Genomic DNA, 18,864 nt, shown 5'->3' with positions numbered 1-18,864 from the left:
GTGAGAGCTGTGACAGAGTCCTCTAGTGTAGTGAGAGCTGTGACAGAGTCCTCTGAGTGTAGTGAGGGCTGTGACAGAGTCCTCTCAGTGTAGTGAAGGCTGTAAGGGACATTCTCTGAGTGCAGCGAGGGCTGTAATGTTGTGTAAGAAAGCTACTACAAACTGCTTCAATTCTGCTTAAAATCACAGTTGACACATGACAAAATAGTATAACAAACAGGAAAATGAGGTCCCCTCTCATTTCATATAGCCCAGATTTAAAATATAAATTCTCCCAAATCCTCTCTGATGGTGCTTTTGAAACAGACATGTAATTGTCATTAACCAGTTACCCTGTTACCCCGGGGTTAGAGAACAACAGAAACCGTTCCTCCTATCCAACCAGAGCCCCAGACTGTCAATCATCTTTCCCCATCCCCCCACGTCTGTGGATTTCCTAGCTCTGTAGCCGAATCCCATGTGATTTCAGTGTCTACAGATAAGAATACATGACACCTGTCCTTTGACATTTCACTTGTTCCTATGTCCTCATTCTTCCCTTGTATCGAGGGTCCCTGATGTAGCCCAGGATGGGCCGGCTCATTATCCTCCCATCTTCACCACCCAAGTGCAGAAACTATAGGCATGTGCCATCACACCCAACACAGGTTCACACTTGCAATGGCTAAGCAATACTCCACAGTGTAGACATACCACATTTTCTTTTCTGACCATCGGCTGAAATCAATCTAGGGTGATTCTAAGTCTTGGTTATTCTGGAGAACATTGCAATAAACGTGTGTGCGGCTCTCTTTCCAGCACTCTGGAAAGGGGTACACACCCAATAGTGGAACTGCTGGGTGGCGCTGCAGCTCTAGTTCTGGTCTTTGAAGCCCCTCCCCAAACTGTTTCCATAATGGCTGCACTAACTGAAGCCCCGTCAGCAGCTCCTCCCTGCATCCTCACAGAAGTTTGCGACTGCTCTGTCTTGGATGGTATCTCATGACATCACTGACTTGCAGTTCCCTGTTGGTTAGCGGCACTGGGTATTGTTTTCATTTGAAAAATGTATTCTTGACTGATTTTTCCAAACTTGAACTGTGAGAAAAATCTTCCAGAGCTTTCACTGAGGTATGTGTAATAAACTCCTAGATTAACCAGCCCATCGAGGAAAGAAACATTGAATATTCTAATGGAAAAGCTTGAAGGCCACTTCAGAAACTTCTATCCATGTCTGCAGAGCACCCAGTGATTCAAATAGAGGCGGGTTGGAGTGGGGGGAGGATACGGGGATAAAAGGGAACTTTCCTGGCTTGAGATACACAGCTCTTTATTTAGTAAGAACAAAGACAAACTAGTAACAATTCAGACTATGTGTGAGTGTTTGCCTGTATGTGTGTCTGTTACCACATGCATTGCCCATGGAAGCCAGAAGAGGGCATCAGATCCCCTGGAACTGGAGGTGTGAGCCATCTTGTAGGTGCTAGGAATTGAACCTGGGCCCTCTGTAAGAGCACCCAGCTCCTAACCATTGGGACATCTTTCCAACCTCTCAACAACTCAGACTTTTAAATGTCAAGAATATTTAAAATGTCCTCAGTAAAATAAATTTGTATAAACTTTCTTGGGCAAGGGCCAATGAGGTGCTTGCTGTCAACCTGATGAGCTGGGTCAGGCAATCCCTGGCACCTATACTGTGAAGGAAAAACTCACCCCTATGAACATGTGTGTCACCTACGTTAAAAAAACGTCTTTAAGCAAATAGAGACCACAAACTACATGGAGGGTAATTTCTTGGGCTTACGTGAAAAATTATGCTTGCATTTTTATTAGGAGCCCACAATGACTGAGATGAAGTCTTCTGCATCTAGTACAGGCAAAAGCGTGGATATTTTACCATAAAGTGAAAACCACTTACCCGCACCAATTTCTGTAAACCAGGAAGATGCAGAATTCAAGTTGATTGTCTCAAACTGAACTACTTGGTTTGAGTCTGTGCCTTTGCTGATAGCTACACACACCATGGGGTACTCCTGCTCTGGTATCACCAGCATTTCAAACACATTCAATGGACTTGGTAAAGGAAAATCAAAATGCTGCAACAAAAAAACAAGAGGAAAAAGAAATGTAGCAATCTTCCCTTCACAGGTGTTAGTGAAGTCAGCTGAAAGGGCGGGGCCACCCGGCCTCAGTCTATACAAGCTCGCCTTTGTGACGATGAGCCTGAGAGTCTTTTCAGAGACTCAGAAAAATATTCCAGAAGCTTTGAAGTTACAGTAAGTTACAGAGAAGATATTGCTAAGAACATAACACACACACACACACACACACACACACACACACACACACACACACACACACACGTCGCACCAACTCTGAGGGCTGTCTCAGCCTGCTGTAGTAACACACAGTGCTTTGTCAAGATGAAGATGTAAGAAAGCTCCACGTACCTTTATCAACATGAATTTCTGCATCGGTTCATACCACTGAAGCAGGACAATTCCAGACTGCAAAGCTCCACAGAGGTATTTATGTCCCGTGTAAGGGTTTCTAACTGAAAAGAAAGAAGAAAAAAAAATAAATAAAAATCCTACCCACATGCACAACACTGACTGATTTTGTGAGAAAATAGTTTAGCTCAGTGACAGCTGAACTACATCCATCTAAAAGCTAAGAGGCCTTTCTTTTCTTTCCTTTTCCTCTCCCTTCCCCCCCCCCCTCTCTCTCTCTCTTAAGACAGGGTCTCACTATATAGATCTGGGTGGCCTGGAACTCACTCTGTAGACCAGGCTGGGACTGAACTCACAAAGGTCTGTCTGCCTCTACCTCCCAAGTGCTGGGAATATAGATGTGCACCCCCTCGCCTGGCTCAAGTTATTTTTCTTTATGAAGGCAGATGCTGGTGTGAGGAAACGCCAGCGGTTTGTGTTGTGAATCAACACTGCAGTACAGAAGAAAAAATTATTTGGCCGGGCACTGGTGGCACACGCCTTTAATCCCTGCACTTGGCAGGGAGGCAGAGACAGGTGGATCTCTGTGAGTTCGAGGCCAGTCTGGTCTACAAGAGTCAATTCTGGGACAGGCTCCAAAGCTACAGAGAAACCCTGTCTCGAAACAAAAAACAAAAAATTTTTGAAGTGACTATGTTTAGTTGACAAGCTACTATCTTAACCCAGATAATGAAAATGGATGGAAATAAAGAAATGTTGCCTTTCATTTTTATTTAAACAAAAAATACAAACTGGAGATTACAGCCATTTATTGCTAAATGCCTTTAATATGCTGAGTACTTAACCACAGGGAATTTTTGATGAGATCCCCACTGCTAGTTCTCAAACATGTACGTTACTCTATAAATTCAAAACCTGCTTCTAAGTAACCAGAAGGATAAAATCTGACAGGTCCAGGGACAACTGAGACTCTTACATAATGTCCTATGACAGAGCAGCTTGAGGGACAATGATAATTTATCATGTTTATCATGTATGCATGCATTAATTCATCTTTTTTTTTTCTCCCCAGAGTGACTCCCAATAGCCACAACATACAATGATTTAGTGAGCAGGTACTTGTTAAGTTCTGCAGAACTGTATCAAGTCTTAGGACTGCAGGCTTCTAGACCTTTCTGAACCACAGATCTTGGAATGATGACAGACACATGACTCTCCCCAAGAAGCAGAAATCTGGTTAAACCATCACACACCCATACATCGCAGCCAGCGATGGCTTGAGTTTATTATGTGGTTCCAGAGACTACATCACTTGGTGACACATCACAATGGCTAAATGACCCAGTGACATACACACCATGAAGTGACTGACACAGGACTGCAGGCAGAGCACAGTGTGGTTGAGTATTTTGTTCTACAGAGTATCTTTCCATGAAGATAAATATGTAAGCTAGGATCAAGTTAGGAGTTGAGGATTCTTAGAGACTGCACCCAGATCTGATCTAGGTTCTATGACTCCCTGATGGGGGAGTGTCATATATCAATCTGTTGATTTCATTGGTTAAGCAATAAAGAAACTGCTTGGCTTTCATAGGTTAAAACATAGGTGGGTGGAGTAAACAGAACAGAATGCTGGGAGAAAGAAGCTGAGTCAGTGAGTCGCCATGATTCTTCCACTCCAGGCAGACGCAGGTTAAGATCATTCCTGGTAAGCCAGCTCATGGGCTACACACATTATTAGAAATGGGCTAGTCCAGGTGTGAGAGTTAGCCGAGAAAAGGCTAGATATAATGGGCCAAGCGGTGTTTAAATAAATACAGTTTGTGTGTTGTTATTTCGGGCATAAGCTAGCAGGCGGCCGGGGTGCTGGGGATGCAGCCCCGCCGCTCCTATTACAACAACTCCCTGTGACATAATCAGTGTCAAGAACCATTTAAGGGGTAAGTGAGCTAGTTACATAGAAAGGAATGTAGCTGTTGCTTCAAAAGAAGCCCATCCCCTAATACTCCTCTCCTGAGAAACACTGCTAAGCCTCTGCAATGCCACGTGTGAACCTCCTGTCATTCCTATATCTAACAACACCATTTAAGGTGCAGCCAGCAACACCAAGAGCGACTTTGGGTGGGGCTTTGACTCATGCGGCATCATGGGTCAGCGGAGGCATTGGATGGGAGAACAGCCAGGTGGGCAATCTCACACCTTCGTGATGGAGCCCCAGTGAAAACTCTGGACGTCTGAATCAACACCTAACTGGCAAAGCTGTGTGAACTGCCACACAGTCACAGCATAAAGGGACAAGACTGGTGCCCACTACTGCGGCAGCGGCATGCCTGGCCTGGCAGCCCTGCATCTGCCTCATGCTCCTGTCACACGGCTGACTTTAGCCTATACTCGCCCGTGTAATCATGGCCACGAGCATCACTCCTCTCAGTGAGGATGTGAGTCGGTCTGGCCAGTCTCTGACTCTGAGGGTGGTTCGGGGTTAATCCTGACATGAGAAGTGAGGATGGTTTGTGTGGACAATGCTATTCCACAGCTGCTAAGCTCTTACGCTGACTTTTCACCTCACTCCTACTATGAGACACTGAAAGCTGTGACCATCTGGTGTGAGGAGAGCATCGACTCACCTATGCAGCATTTATGGCAGCCTTTTGTATCAGGTATCTTTGTTGTTAAGGCGAACTTTCTGAAAATATAAGACAACATGAATAAATTCTAGTGTGGCCTCCATATGGTGGCAAATGAACCAGCTATATCAGAATCAGACAGGAAGGGACTTTAAAAAAAAACCACCTTGGACTCCGACTTTGCACTATTTTTAGATTCATTTTATAGGATGAAGAATTTGTTATAAAATTTCCTTAAGTGCTTTTCATGCAGGAAGCATGAAGTATTTCCAGTCTGGATCACATGTAAATTAGGAACAGGGAGTTGTTTCACCAGACAAGGAATACAGGCAGCTTAAAAATAAGACACAAACACCCTCACCCCTCCAGGATCAAAATGGTATTTTGTACCTTGGCAGAATGCGGTCAGGAAACCTATGAGTTTGGATGTGGGCAGCTAATCCTGGTTTTTTGGCTTGTTCAAACAAAGCAATAAGATTATGAGAGTAGAGTTGAAAGGTTTTTCCTGTAAAAGAGAAAGAAGTTTCTTTTACTAGAATCAATTTCAGTAGAAAAAAAAAGACAATTTTCAAGTATAAGAAAATGCAATTAGCTGGGTGTGGTGGTACACGCTTTTAGTCCCAGGAATCAGGATGCAGAGGCAGGTGGATCTCTGCTGAGTTCAAGGCCAGACTGGTTTACATAGTGAGTTCCAGGACAGGCAGAGCTACATAGTGAGACCCTGTCTCAAAAACACCAAAAAGAAAAAAAAAATGCAATTACCTTCTAAAATGATGAGTCCGGTAATGTTCAAGAATCAAGCAAAACATGTAAAAACACAACAAAGAAACCTAGTTAATATTGTTTTGAACATAATGGGTAAAATTACTTTTAAGCAAGTAGATCATTCTATTTAGGTATATTCTGACAAACAGGTGATCCGGGAAGAACTAATGCAAACCTGTTTGATGCTCGTGAAGAAAGAGAAACTGTTAAATACCTGTGCACACATATGGTACAAATAGTTACAGGAGTACACACAAAACAGAATTTTGTAACACTGAAATTATCTCCAGATCTATATATCGGCAATCCATCAAATTACCTTCAATTAATTGTGAACAATTTTTAAATGCATAGATTGTAATACCAGGAAAAGAGAAATGTCAGTATTATAAGGCCTAGCATAGTAAGGAACAACCCATGCACATCCAATTGTAGCCGTGTTTAGCAGGAGATGCACGCAGACATCCTCCGATTCCTCACAAACGGTGAGACAGAGTAACAAGCACCCTTTACTGGCAGGAACACGCCACACAGGGCATTTTATCCTCACCACAGTTTGCTTTCTCAGAATGGAAACATTCTGGCAACACAGTACCTTTCTTTTCTCTCCGTTTCTCCATACTCACTGTCTCTGTACCTATACTCTTTCCGTTTTAGGAGTAATTCTAACTACCCTACAGAAATGAACTAATCATAGACTATTTCCCACCATCCTATTTTAGTTCATGAAAATATAAGGAGTACTATGTGTGGTTTTAAAGCTGTGTCTGAAAGATACAATGATAGCTAATGATAAAAGTAGCAAGAGTTAAGAAAAGTTATTCTACATCCAAATCCAGAATCGCTGCTCAGATGTGCAGTGGGGGGTTTCGTAGATTGGGAGGCCCAGGTCTGAGAGGCCATGGGAGTTTCCGCAATGGTCTTCCAGGCCGTTGGGCTCATGGAGGTAGAGCAGAAGACAAGGACTGGATACCAAGCTGGACTGCCTGCTCAAGGACATGAAGGTCAAATCCCGGGAGGGCCGTATGCCTCACCCTGCCATCAAGGAAGCTGTGACCACTGACTTTTCCGGGAGTATTCCTAAGGGATGAGGTTCTAAAGACCATGCCAGTGCAGAAGCAGCCTCACTGCAGTGGGCCAGCTTCAAGGTTTTTGTCGCTACTGGGACTACAATGGCCATGTTGGTCATTGTGTAAAGTGCTCCAAGGCAGGAGCCACTACCATCCGAGGGGCCATCATCCTTACTAAGGTTACACTGTCCCCGTCTGGAGAGACTACTGGGGGCACAAGACAGGCAAACCCCACACCATCTCATGCAAGGTGACAGGTCACTGTTGCTCTGTGCTGGTGTGTTTCATCCCTGCTCCCAGAGGCCCTGACATCATCTTTGCTCCTGTGCCCAAGAAGCTGCTGCTGCTGGCCAGTATTGGTGACTGTTGCACATCAGCCAGGGGCTGCATGCCACCCTGCACAACTTCATCTTTGATGCCATCTCCAAGACCTACAGCTACTTGACCCACAGCTGGAAGGAAACTGTTCACCTGGTCTCCCTATCAGGAATTCATTAACCATCTTGTGAAACTTCACATCAGAGTCTGGCCCATAGTACCCAGGCTCCAGCTATGGCTACCATAAAGAGGTTTTACACCAGAAAAAGAAACTGAATTAAGCTTGTTAAAGAAAATTCAGAAGCCATCCAAATAGAATTGGATATGTTTCTTTTCACAAGAGTAATATATGAATATTTACTAAATGAAACAAAAAATTACAGGCTAATCATAATTAAAACAAAAGAACAAAGTACTCTTCAGAGCAGCGGTTCTCAACCTGGGGATTGGGACCTCTTTGGGGGATGGAATGACCCTTTCACAAGGGTATCTAAGACCATCGGGAAATACAGATATTCACTTTATGATTCCTAACAGTAGCAAAGTTATAGTTATGAAGTAGCAATGAAAATAATTTTATGGTTGGGGTCACCACAACACGAGAACTGTATTAAAGGGCCGCATCACTTTAGAGGAACCCCAAGTCATTTACACATAAGGCTATATAGTCATAAACATTGCTATTAGCTCAAATATAGATTCCTGAAGAATCTCCACTGGGGAAAAATAACAATTACCTACCTTGTACTACAAATGAAATCAATCAGGAGGTTACATAAGTCTAATGTGTAAGAAAATATGTTTGGTGGATGTAGCGGTTTGACTAAGAATGGCCCCCTGGCACTATTTAAATGGAGTAGAGGTGCTAGGAGGCGTTGCCTTGTTAGAAGTGTGTCACTGGGAGTCTCTCCCTCTGCCTAGGGATCAGGGTGTAGCTCTCAGCTACTGCTCCAGTGCCATCTCCTGCCAGGATGATGAAGGGCTAAACCTCTGAAACTGTAAGCCAGCTCCAATGAAATGTTTTCCTTTATAAAGTTTGATCATGGGGTCTCTTAGCAATAGAACAGTGACTAAGACACTGGGTAAAAGCATTCAAAAAAAAGTCTAAAGATATGGTAAAGATATGGTAAAAGAAAAGTCTAAAGGTATTCAATTCTTTCATTACCACCAGTTACCAAAAAAACCCCAACAGTGCTAAAATCAGAACAGGTTGCTCTAGAATCTCCTTGTTTAGATAAGCTGTGTGTGTGCATAAGTTATGGAGGCCCCAAAATATGGGCCCATTTCCACCTTGTCTGACGGTCAGAGTTTGGAGGCTGCTCAAATGATAGACAAAGGTAGTTAGTTGCCAGTCCCAACTTAGGATGTGATTGCTTGGTTCTTTTAACATTAAATAGCTCATTCAAGTAGGTCCATGCCATCCTGACAGGTGTATGTACTTCTGTTCCTTCTTTTGTAACTATGAGGTCACCTGGGGAAGGGCAGCCTAGACCAGCTTTGCTACCTAGTAGACAACAGAATGCAAATGATTTGATGTCTCAAGAGTGTTTGAGTGATTGACTGTTTGTCCTTTGTATTATGTTAATAAAAGTCTTTTTTTTTATCTCCCCCCACCCTCCACTTATGTTGGGTATAAAAGCTGTGGAAAGATCAACTGGGTGATTTCAGAAATCACTGGAATGCCCTACTGATGTGGGATTCCCCTCTGTATGCTGTGAATACCATTGGTTAATAAAGAAACTGTCTTGGGCCTGCACAGGGAATAGAGGTAGGTGGAGAAAACTAAACTGAATGCTGGAAGAAAAAAGGAGGAGTTGAGGAAAAGCCATGGAGCCACCACTGGAGACAGATGTGCTGAAACTTTGCTGGTAGGCCATGACCTCGTGGTGATGCACAGATTAATGGAGATGGGTTAAATTAAGATGTAAGAGTTAGCAAATAAGAAGTTAGAGCTAATGGGCCAAGCAGTGATTTAAATAATACAGATTCTGTGTGATTATTTCGGTAGTCTGGGCCGCTGGGAAATGAATAAGTGACCTTCCTTACAACGCCCTCCCAGTATTATTCTATGGTTTCTGTCTTATTAATTTTTACGTGTCTCTATATTTTTACTAATATTTCTAAATTCCTATGCCCCTATCCTGGTAAGTGGTATTTTTGTCGAGGCCAGTCCTCCACAATAAGTACAGATCCATATGCATGTGTAGGTCGAGGTTAATACTGATTGCTGTTCTTCAGTCAGTGTCTCTCGTGTGTGAGACAAGTGCTCTCCATGGTCTCGGACTTGCCTACTAGGCTAGGTTTGCTGCCCAGTGAGCCCCAAGGAGCCTCTGTCTCCCTAGTACTGAGATTACAATTGTGCATGCCACACCCAGCTTTCTACATGGATGCTGGGCATAGAACTCAGGTCCTTATGCTTGTTGGAAAGCATTCTTCAAACTGAGATAGCCATCTCCCCGGATCCCTGGATTAGGAGACTCTAAAGCACATCAGTCTAAGGTGGTCACAAGTGGTCCAGAACAACACTTATAGAAGACTTCACAATTTACTTAGCACTTTGGGCAGTTATTTTTTAACCCTCACAACAATCTCAGTAGACTTTGTTTGTTTGTATTTTCAATGTCTCTGTTCTAATTTGATAATGAAGAAAATTGAGGCTATGAGTGGGTTTGCTAGAATTCATGGACAGTGGGTTTGCTAGAATTCATGGACAGTGGGTTTGCTAGAATTCATGGACAGTGGGTTTGCTAGAATTCATGGACAGTGGGTTTGCTAGAATTCATGGACAGTGGGTTTGCTAGAATTCATGGACAGTGGGTTTGCTAGAATTCATGGAGTGTCGCACTGCTAACACTCAAAGGAAGGCAGAGTGCAGCCAGCAATGGTGTAAGTTACGGAAGGAAAATGGGCTCAGCAGACCACCACGATGTTCCCTCCCCCAGGTGTTCAGATGCTGGGGAAGGGGGTTGGGAGACGCAGTCCTCACAGAAGATAGCAAATGGCTGTCATTCAGTGTATGCTAAAATTTCATCTCTCTGCTTGCCCATGGCTTTCATTGTCATGCATACCTGATAATGACATCAGCGTGTTATTGATAACGTAGAGCCATGTGCATTTCCGCGGAAACAACTGAAGAGGGGGCAGAAGGAAAAGATTATTACACTGCACAGCTTTGATTCTCTCCTCTTACCCTGTCCCCAAACCCCGATTCAGCCAAGTGCTGCTGGGGACGTGACTCAGTGGCAGAGCACAGGCTTAGCACGCTCAGGGCCTGGAGCTAATCCTCAGCACCATGCTAAACAAAACAAACAGTACTATGAACATTCTGGTAATTCCTTTGGGAAAATTACCAAACCTTAAAAGGGAAAAAAAAATCTTTCAATATGAATACAAAAACAGGTTCCATGTCAGCCCTTAAATATTTAAACCATTAAAAACAAAGATTAGAACCCATATAAATGGATTTAAAGTTATGAGATTTCTTTTATCCAATTTGTGCAAACTAATTAAGTTAAAATTTTTATTACCTGTTCCATAGTTGCTTCATGTAGCTCATTGAGATTCAAAGTGTAAATACCATCTTCAGTTCCAAAAATAATGTACTGATCTGTAATAGCAAGTTAGCAGAACTGCCTGTCATTTCCTGAGAGTGCACACTCAGCTAAGGGCTATATGCGGTGATATTAGATGGCCACCCAGTCACACAGTACAACTGTTTTTAACATTCATGCTACCATGTCTCTTTTCTATGTTTTAAAAAGTAAATAAAAGCAGTATAAGTCTTTATTATTAAATGCTGCCTTTCAATTAAATTTTAAATTGTTGTTATAGTAGTACATGTTTGTAAGACACTTCAAATACTCAAACATACAGTAAAATATAAACCATAAACCACGACACACCACAAATAATGAACACATTTCTTGTTCAGATGTTGGTTTCTAAATACTGTCACCACGAAAAAGAACCAAAGCTTCCTGGAGAAAGGACTGATTCTGAGGAAAAAACCTGCCATAGCCAGGTAGTAAGGGACTGGTCCCACATGGAAGGAGACCGGCACGGCCACTGCCCATAAATCCTGGAAAAATGTGTCAAAAGAAGCCATAGCAATAGCTGCATCCAACCGGAACAGAAAATTAAAACACCCAAACTGGCTAAGAGGACATGGAATTTTAAACTGATAGACTGGAGCAATCAAAATGAACGGAGGCAGAAGAATATGAATATGGATGTTTCTGCTTTTATTTATTTATTTGAAACACTGTCTCAATACAGCCCAGACTGGTCTTGAATTACATCTTCATGCCCGCTCATACCACCAAGCTAAGTTATGAGCATAAAACCCCCTTACTCCTATGTATTTAAGTTGGATTTGTTTTGTTTTGATTTGAAACAAGTTTTACACAACCAGAGAACACTGAGACTGAAATAACAGCCCCACTGCCTACAGACCTCAGCGGCTGGTTATGACGGTCTAATCCTTAAACAACAGCCCCCACTGCCTACAGACCTCAGCGGCTGGTTATGAATGGTCTCATCCTTAAACAACTGCCCCACTGCCTACAGACCTCAGCGGCTGGTTATGATGGTCTAATCCTTAAACAACAGCCCCACTGCCTACAGACCTCAGCGGCTGGTTATGAATGGTCTCATCCTTAAAAATTAAGGACACAACATTTATGGTATCTCTGCAGCCTCCTTTACAAGCACAGTTCCTACACAGTCCAACAGGAAAGCACCTGCCACAGCTTACCGACTTACTCAGCTTGTCACAGGGCCCTGTTTCATTTAGTATCTAAGGTAATAGTTTTAAAGTTAACAACCACAAGTTACTAATAAAGGCCTTCCATACAGCAAACATTTTATAGAAGGTGCATATTATATATATTAATTATATATGTATTAAATTAATATGTGTAATTAATACACACACACACAAAATTCAGAACTTGTACCTTTTGTATCAGGGTGTATCCAAGATGTTGCACAATTAATTTTCAAAGGGCAGCCATCAAATACTTTTGAAAAACATGCTCCCATCTTGTTCATAAAGAAAGAAATAAGAATTATCACATAATTTTAATATTCCTAAAAAAATCATACAATGTCAAACTCTTTGAAGAAACTTTTGCGGTTTTATCTCAAAACAAAATACAGACTAACAGAACTAAACTTTTTCTACTCAGAATCACAGTCTTTGCTTTCTTTCCATTTTAGGGTCAAAGTATCAAATTTATTGGACATCTACATATTTAATGAGCTGTAGGAATTTTAAGTTATTACTTCAGGACTACATTAAAGTGAAATAATATTTGACTTAACCACAGTGTAATTCTAGAATTATGCAACAGACAAAAAGAGCAGGTTTGTATTCTAACATCAACCATTAGGGAGTATGACTGACAAAGAACCCTGTTCCCACGGCTGACAGCACCACCTCATTCTCTAACAGGACAGAGAAGTGTTAACCTAAACTTCCTCTTTCTTCTCAATGTGCACAGCTCAAGATGAGAATGGCTTCAGAGGGAAGAAGCCCAGTATTCACAGTACATTTAAATTAAACTGGTGCTTAGACGCTAATCTGAGAATTTATGAATTCTCAATTTTGTTTTTCTTTTTGTTCTTTCTCTCCCTACAACTCCCTCCTTAAATATCTGATTGCTCAGATGTAGCCTGGAACTCACTATGTGGACCAGGTTGGCCTCCAACTCATGATCTTTCTGCCTTAGTCTATGGAGTGCTAAGATTACAAATCTGCTATTACACCCAAATTTTAACTATTCCACTCAAATTGGACTATATAATCTGACTATAGTACATTCAAATCTATCTACCAACTTTATATTCTACAATATTTCTTTTAGTGATTCAATGTACTTGACAGGGTATTACTCCTACTGCTTCTAAGGAGATTAAAAAAAAAAACAGCAATCAGGTCATATAAACAGTCCTTACCAAAACCTTTGGGGTGGGTGGAAGGCCATTGATGGTTGGTTTCTGTGGAAAAAAAATTTTTTAAAGTAATTTTTAATACTGTAAGAAACCCTAGGTTTAAAAATAAAACTTTAGTAATTTACTGTTTCAGTTATTATAATACTTATTTTTAAATTATTTTAATTTTATGTGTATGAGTTGAGTGTTTTGCTTGCATGTATGAATATGCAACGTGTGTGAACCTGGTGTCTGTGGAGGCCAGAGGAAGGTGGCAGCTCCCCTGGGACCGAAATTACTGATGGGTAAGAGCTGTCACATGGGTGTGGGAACTGAACTGAGGCCCTCTGGAAGAGCAGCCAGCACTCTCACTGCTGGGCCATCGCTACATACAAAAGAACGTCTCTGCACGCCAGTGATCTTTCTGCCCAGCCTCTGCAGAAGTGGGACAACAGTCCAGGCCTCCATGCTCAGGTCCAGTTACCCGAGTTCCTCCCGCTCCCCCTCTACGTTAGAAACAGCCAGCGGCCAAGCACTGCTGTACTCACAGGGAAGTCCCTCTTGTCCTTCTTCCGAGGTAACTGTGGGGCTTGTGCTGATCCCTCCGTATTCTCGCTCATCAGTTTTGAAATCCCATCACCATTTCCTAAGGAAACCGTGGTTAACGCTGAATGAGCACACAAAACAGAACATTCTCTGACGAGTACCTTTCTTTCCCCATCCTTTCCCTTCTCTTGGCGGAGTCTGTGGAAGCATGCTTCTGCCAAGGGAGGCCATTTGCCCTTGGTCCAGACTCTCAGGATGCTCTCTGTGTCCTTAGTCTTTTTGACCAAGGACAGTGGTACTCAAGATCTTTTCCAACAGAACTTCAATCTACACTTTCAGTTCTACCTCCTCTTGGGTACCACATGATTCAGACTTTTCTGCATTAGTTTATTTGCCTAATCCTTCTTAGTCTCCAAGAAAGCCTAAGCATTGGCTCTCCCTTCTGTAAGGTCATCAGGCCTTTACCAACCTGCAACAACCCATCCCACCTCCCTCAGAAACGTTAGGGCTCCACTCAAATACAGTCTTTTGTTTTTCTTTCTTTCTTTTTTTAGGAAAAACCACACTAATTGTCTTGTCTTTCTTTTCCTTCCTCCATCATGTTATTTTTTTCTTTTGATTAATTACAAGGAACTTTCTTTTGTTTTGTTTTGTTGAGATAGGATTTCTCTGTGCAACCGTCGTGGCTATCCCGGAACAGGATCAGGCTGGCTTTGAACTCACAGAGATCTGCCTGCCTCTGCCTCTCAGGTGCTGGGATGACAGGCCAGCATCACCAGTCTCAGCTGTCTTTTGTAATGCTATGTATATAGGTATAACTTCTGCCACAGCCTCTGACACCTGGCGGGCAGGCACATGGGTACTTCCTCTGGACCCCTAACATTTACTAAGGGATTGAACCAGGTTGAAATGGTCTGAATCTACTATAGGCCATTTGTGTGTAATTAAAGCACAGAAGCAATGGTTTGAACTGCACAAGGACTGACTAAAGAAAGAAGATATTATTAATAGACAATGGCTTTCCTTTCCACCCATCTGACCCACCCACATCACGGTATCTGGCCACATTCCAGAGCTGCTGGCACGCTGCCATACCTATAGAGGATGTCTCTGTTACAGGAATACAGCTGGGGCTACTCTGTCTTCTGAGAACGTGAGGTGCTCTAGCGTCTGGATCAGGGCAACGTTTGACGGTTGCTGATTTCTCTTCCTCTGGGAGGTTGTCTTCAGGGTAACTGTTTATCCGAGGCTAATGACAAGAGGATAAGAAGATGCTCTTTAAACAGTCACCGTAATCTTCAGCAAAACACTCAAGTGAGTCACTGCTCAACACAACTCTGAACTTCACATGTGGGTTTTAAAATGAATCCCAACCCCAAATCATAAAACTTTTATAACCAATAAAATTATGGAAGCAGCTGCCAAGTATTTAACAAGTAGAAACTGACAATGACTTAATAAAGAATGATTCTATTGAAATGTCAAATTATAGCAATAAATGATGATGATAAATAAACTTTATATCTCCCACCATACAGTCAAATATTTTTCCAAGAGCAAAAAAACCTGTTTGTTTCTGACAGCTATTAAAGTATCTTATTTCACACCAATATTCTTTGCTATGTACTTTGTATTTCCAATCCACTTTCTTAAGAAAATTAATAAACTTAAAAATTTAAACAAAGGCAATGAAATTATTTTTAAAATGTAATTATGTAAAGAAGGATATATCATTGAAAATCTTGCAGCAGCTCACCTTAGGAGGTAGGGGAGGTGGTACTGCACGCTTAGAGGTTGATCTAGTCAAAGAGAAAACCTCGATTTAGATGGTCACACACGACTAACACAGACGACACTATCAAGTACGCACTAAAATGCTGACAAGCAGAGGCTCTGAGACAGACAGAGCATGACGGAAACCTAGGACCTCCCGCCTAGGGCAGCATCAGCATGATTACAGAAACTACAAAGTGGCACCAAGTCTTTTTCAATTGTATTCTGCTGCACTTAATGTGTAATTCAAATTAAATTCAACTTAATAGAGAAAGATAAATTCAGACTTTGGGTGCAGCTCGGGGGAAGAGCACATGGTTAGTATGGACAAGGCTCTGGTTTTGTTTCCCAGCAACAAAACAAATGAACAAAACACCTTCCACTATCTGGAGTCTGTGGAGACTCACTTGGGGCAGACCTGAAAGACAAGTGTGTGTTGGAAGGTGAGGGTTCAAGCCACTTTGCTGGCAAAATCAGGGTCCTCAGAAACAAGGGAATATACACACAGTGTTTTTTCTTCTTCCTTCCTTCCTTCCTTCCTTCCTTCCTTCCTTCCTTCCTTCCTTCCTTCCTTCCTTCCTTTTACACAAGTTGATGCTTGAGAGGAAATGGAATTTTACTTCAGCCAGAGATGTGCTGATGTGTGTAAAGCAAAGGACAGTGCTGGGAGGCCTGGGAGCAGTAATGGCGACAGCAACACGGTGCATGTCGCATTCTAAGCCACCTTTCTGCATTGTATACAGAATACATGCGATGCTGTATCCCTAAAGGATTTAAACTAATGAAAAGCAAATAAACAAAAATGGGGTTGTGCACTTATAAAAATTAAAAAAATAAAATTGAAAACTTGCCAACACAAGTGGGGTATGGTAGCACATGCCTGAAATCCTAGCAGCAAGATGGCAGACCCCAGGTAGAGCAGGAGACTCAAGGCCAGCCTGGGCTATATGAGATCCTGCCTTACATAAAAAACCAAAAAGCAAAAAACAAACAAAAAACCCCAAACACCAACAACAAAATGAAAATAAAAGCAAATGAAAACAAAACAACCAACAATGAAAGTCAGAATTCTGGAGCCCGTGAGTACGTGCGGCCAAATCATTAACCCTTTGTTACTCAAGGGAGGCCCCGACAGAAGCTGACAAATGGACACTTTGAAGACCCACTGCACTGGTTCCTGCAGCAGGCACATCAAAGTCTGAGAGGCAGTGACAGCTCAACGGTCGTGTGCAACATCTTCAGAGTCTTTTCAGTGTAGCAGGAACCATTCATAAAGACTGTTCTACAGCAGGGGTTGGCAAACTTTCTGTACAGGGCCAGATACCGAATACTATAGACTCCAGATGGCATATGGCAGCCACATCCACTGATATCGTATGAAAGCAGCAGCTATAAACACTATATAAAGTGATTAATATGGTTGTGTTCTAATAAATCTTTATTGACACTGACATTTTAACTTCATGCAAGCTTTTGACAAAATATTATTCTTTTATTTTTATCCACTCAAATGTAAATACCTTTTTTAACTTAAAATTTTATTTATTCACTTTGTGTGTATGTGTGCACATGTATATATGCTCGTGGATGTGTATGTTCACTATATGTGTGCAATACTTGCAGAGGCCAGAAGAGGACACTGGCTTCTCGGAAAATAGAGTTATAGGCAGTTGTGAGCTGCCTGGTATGGGTGCTGGGAACTAAACCCAGGTACACTGGGAAAAAAAGTAAGTGCTCCTAACTGCTGAGCCATCTTCCTCCCCTCCTTTTCTCTCCCCACTTGCTTCTGCACTCCTCTTCTCCCCAAATACCATTCTCAGGGGATGGGCAGCAGCTAGATTTGACCCACAGGCTACCGTTTGCCAACCTCGGCTCTACTGGCCTACTGTGGGGACCAGAAGTCTATGTTTCCAATGAATTCTCCAGGTAACTGAAATGCACAGACACAGAAACAATTCGTGACTCACTGAGGCCAGCCCTCAATTCACTGCTGAATAAAGACAGGGCTAGAATACGAAGAAACTACGTTAGAGAAACAGAATGAGGGTTTTCTGACCATTTATTCCCCAATGACATCTTTTAATACATTATAGTTACACACAATATATACCGACTCAAACAAAAACCATGCCAGGGACGGCAGCACATGCCTGCAACTCCAGTACTTAGGAGGCACAGGCAGGAGGAGGACTACAAGTTCAAGGCCAGCTTGGTCTAATGGTCTAACGAGGAAGTGCCAAGCAAGCCAGGGCTATCAGGATCTTCTTACAAAGCCAACAATTGAAAAACAAAACAAAAAACAAACAGAAGAAAATAAACAAAAATCCCCCCAAACAGAAGAGACCCTTTAAAAACCTTACTAAATAATTCATGATATTTTCTGTCAATAATATTAGTAAAAGCTATGCACTGACAACTCTAAGACAAATCCTCATAAAAGTTGTTCACATAATCAAGCTATTAATTAGAAAACAACTTACCTGCCTGTATTTGCACCATCCACAAAAGGATTCCAATGGTACATAAAATTTGGGTCTGATGGTAGTCCCTGTGAAGGTCACAGTTTAAAATGTTACTTTCACGGACACTAATATTGACCAAGTTAATATCAACCATTTGATTTACTAATCACATATCAGCTATCTAATCTGGTTCAAGAAAATCCTAGGGTTGTGGCTGCTTGTTGTCCTGGCATCCAATCTGTTTAAACATCTCCACAATTTGTTCTGTCATGTGAAATATTTAGATGAATGACTCATTATCATTTGATGATAAAAGAACTTCCCCACATCTACTAAATATAGTTTTCAAACTGAAAGGCAAAAACAAAAAGAAACAACCCACAAAAAACTGAATTATTTGCATAACTGCTCCATCAGCCAGGACAATTAAATAGCCCATTAAATATGCATGGAGAAGGCTGGTGCATACAGAAACTGGCAGCAAGAAGAATGCATGAAAATGCGCTTCCCCCCACTCTACCCGAAGACAGGGCTCCTCCGTGTAGACAGGCTGGCCTCCAACTCAGAGACCTTCCTGCCTCTGCCTCCCGAGTGCCACCACCTCCTGGCCTAGAAAATGCATTTTTATTGACTAAAAAACAGTAGACATTAAGGAACCTTCTAGGCCAATCCTAACAACATCTTTTTATTTTTTCCTTTATATACAGGGTTAACTATGTAGTTAATCTCAAAATGGTATCACGTCTGTTGTGATGACATGTACTGGTCACCCTCGCACTAGGCTGCTGAAGCAGGAGGGCTATAGCAACTCAAGGGCAGCCTGAGTTACACAGTGAGACCCTCTCACAAACAAACAGGCAAAATAAGCTGTAGTAACAAACATAATAGGAGCAATAACTGTGTCCCACTAACAACCACGTGTCCAACCCCAGACTTTACACAG

General features: G+C 42.1%; 1 protein-coding gene across 1 annotated transcript in view; it reads right to left on the bottom strand.

Annotated features, from left to right (window-relative positions):
- The window catches only part of Map4k5 (mitogen-activated protein kinase kinase kinase kinase 5), a 96,652-nt gene that overhangs the window by 15,692 nt on the left and 62,096 nt on the right, over window positions 1–18,864 (bottom strand). The window contains exons 15-26 of the mRNA XM_075947528.1: window positions 17,940–18,007; window positions 15,443–15,485; window positions 14,782–14,935; window positions 13,689–13,786; window positions 13,165–13,206; window positions 12,165–12,249; window positions 10,737–10,816; window positions 10,278–10,338; window positions 5,447–5,561; window positions 5,057–5,115; window positions 2,430–2,533; window positions 1,898–2,075 (exon numbers count right to left, since the gene is read on the bottom strand). Of these exons, the coding sequence (XP_075803643.1) occupies window positions 1,898–2,075; window positions 2,430–2,533; window positions 5,057–5,115; window positions 5,447–5,561; window positions 10,278–10,338; window positions 10,737–10,816; window positions 12,165–12,249; window positions 13,165–13,206; window positions 13,689–13,786; window positions 14,782–14,935; window positions 15,443–15,485; window positions 17,940–18,007 (1,087 nt within the window). The remainder of the gene's footprint in view (window positions 1–1,897; window positions 2,076–2,429; window positions 2,534–5,056; window positions 5,116–5,446; window positions 5,562–10,277; window positions 10,339–10,736; window positions 10,817–12,164; window positions 12,250–13,164; window positions 13,207–13,688; window positions 13,787–14,781; window positions 14,936–15,442; window positions 15,486–17,939; window positions 18,008–18,864) is intronic.

Source organism: Microtus pennsylvanicus, chromosome 14 (assembly GCF_037038515.1).
Source record: "Microtus pennsylvanicus isolate mMicPen1 chromosome 14, mMicPen1.hap1, whole genome shotgun sequence".
Lineage (NCBI taxonomy): Eukaryota > Metazoa > Chordata > Mammalia > Rodentia > Cricetidae > Microtus > Microtus pennsylvanicus.
This window is presented reverse-complemented; position numbering and strand designations above follow the sequence as displayed.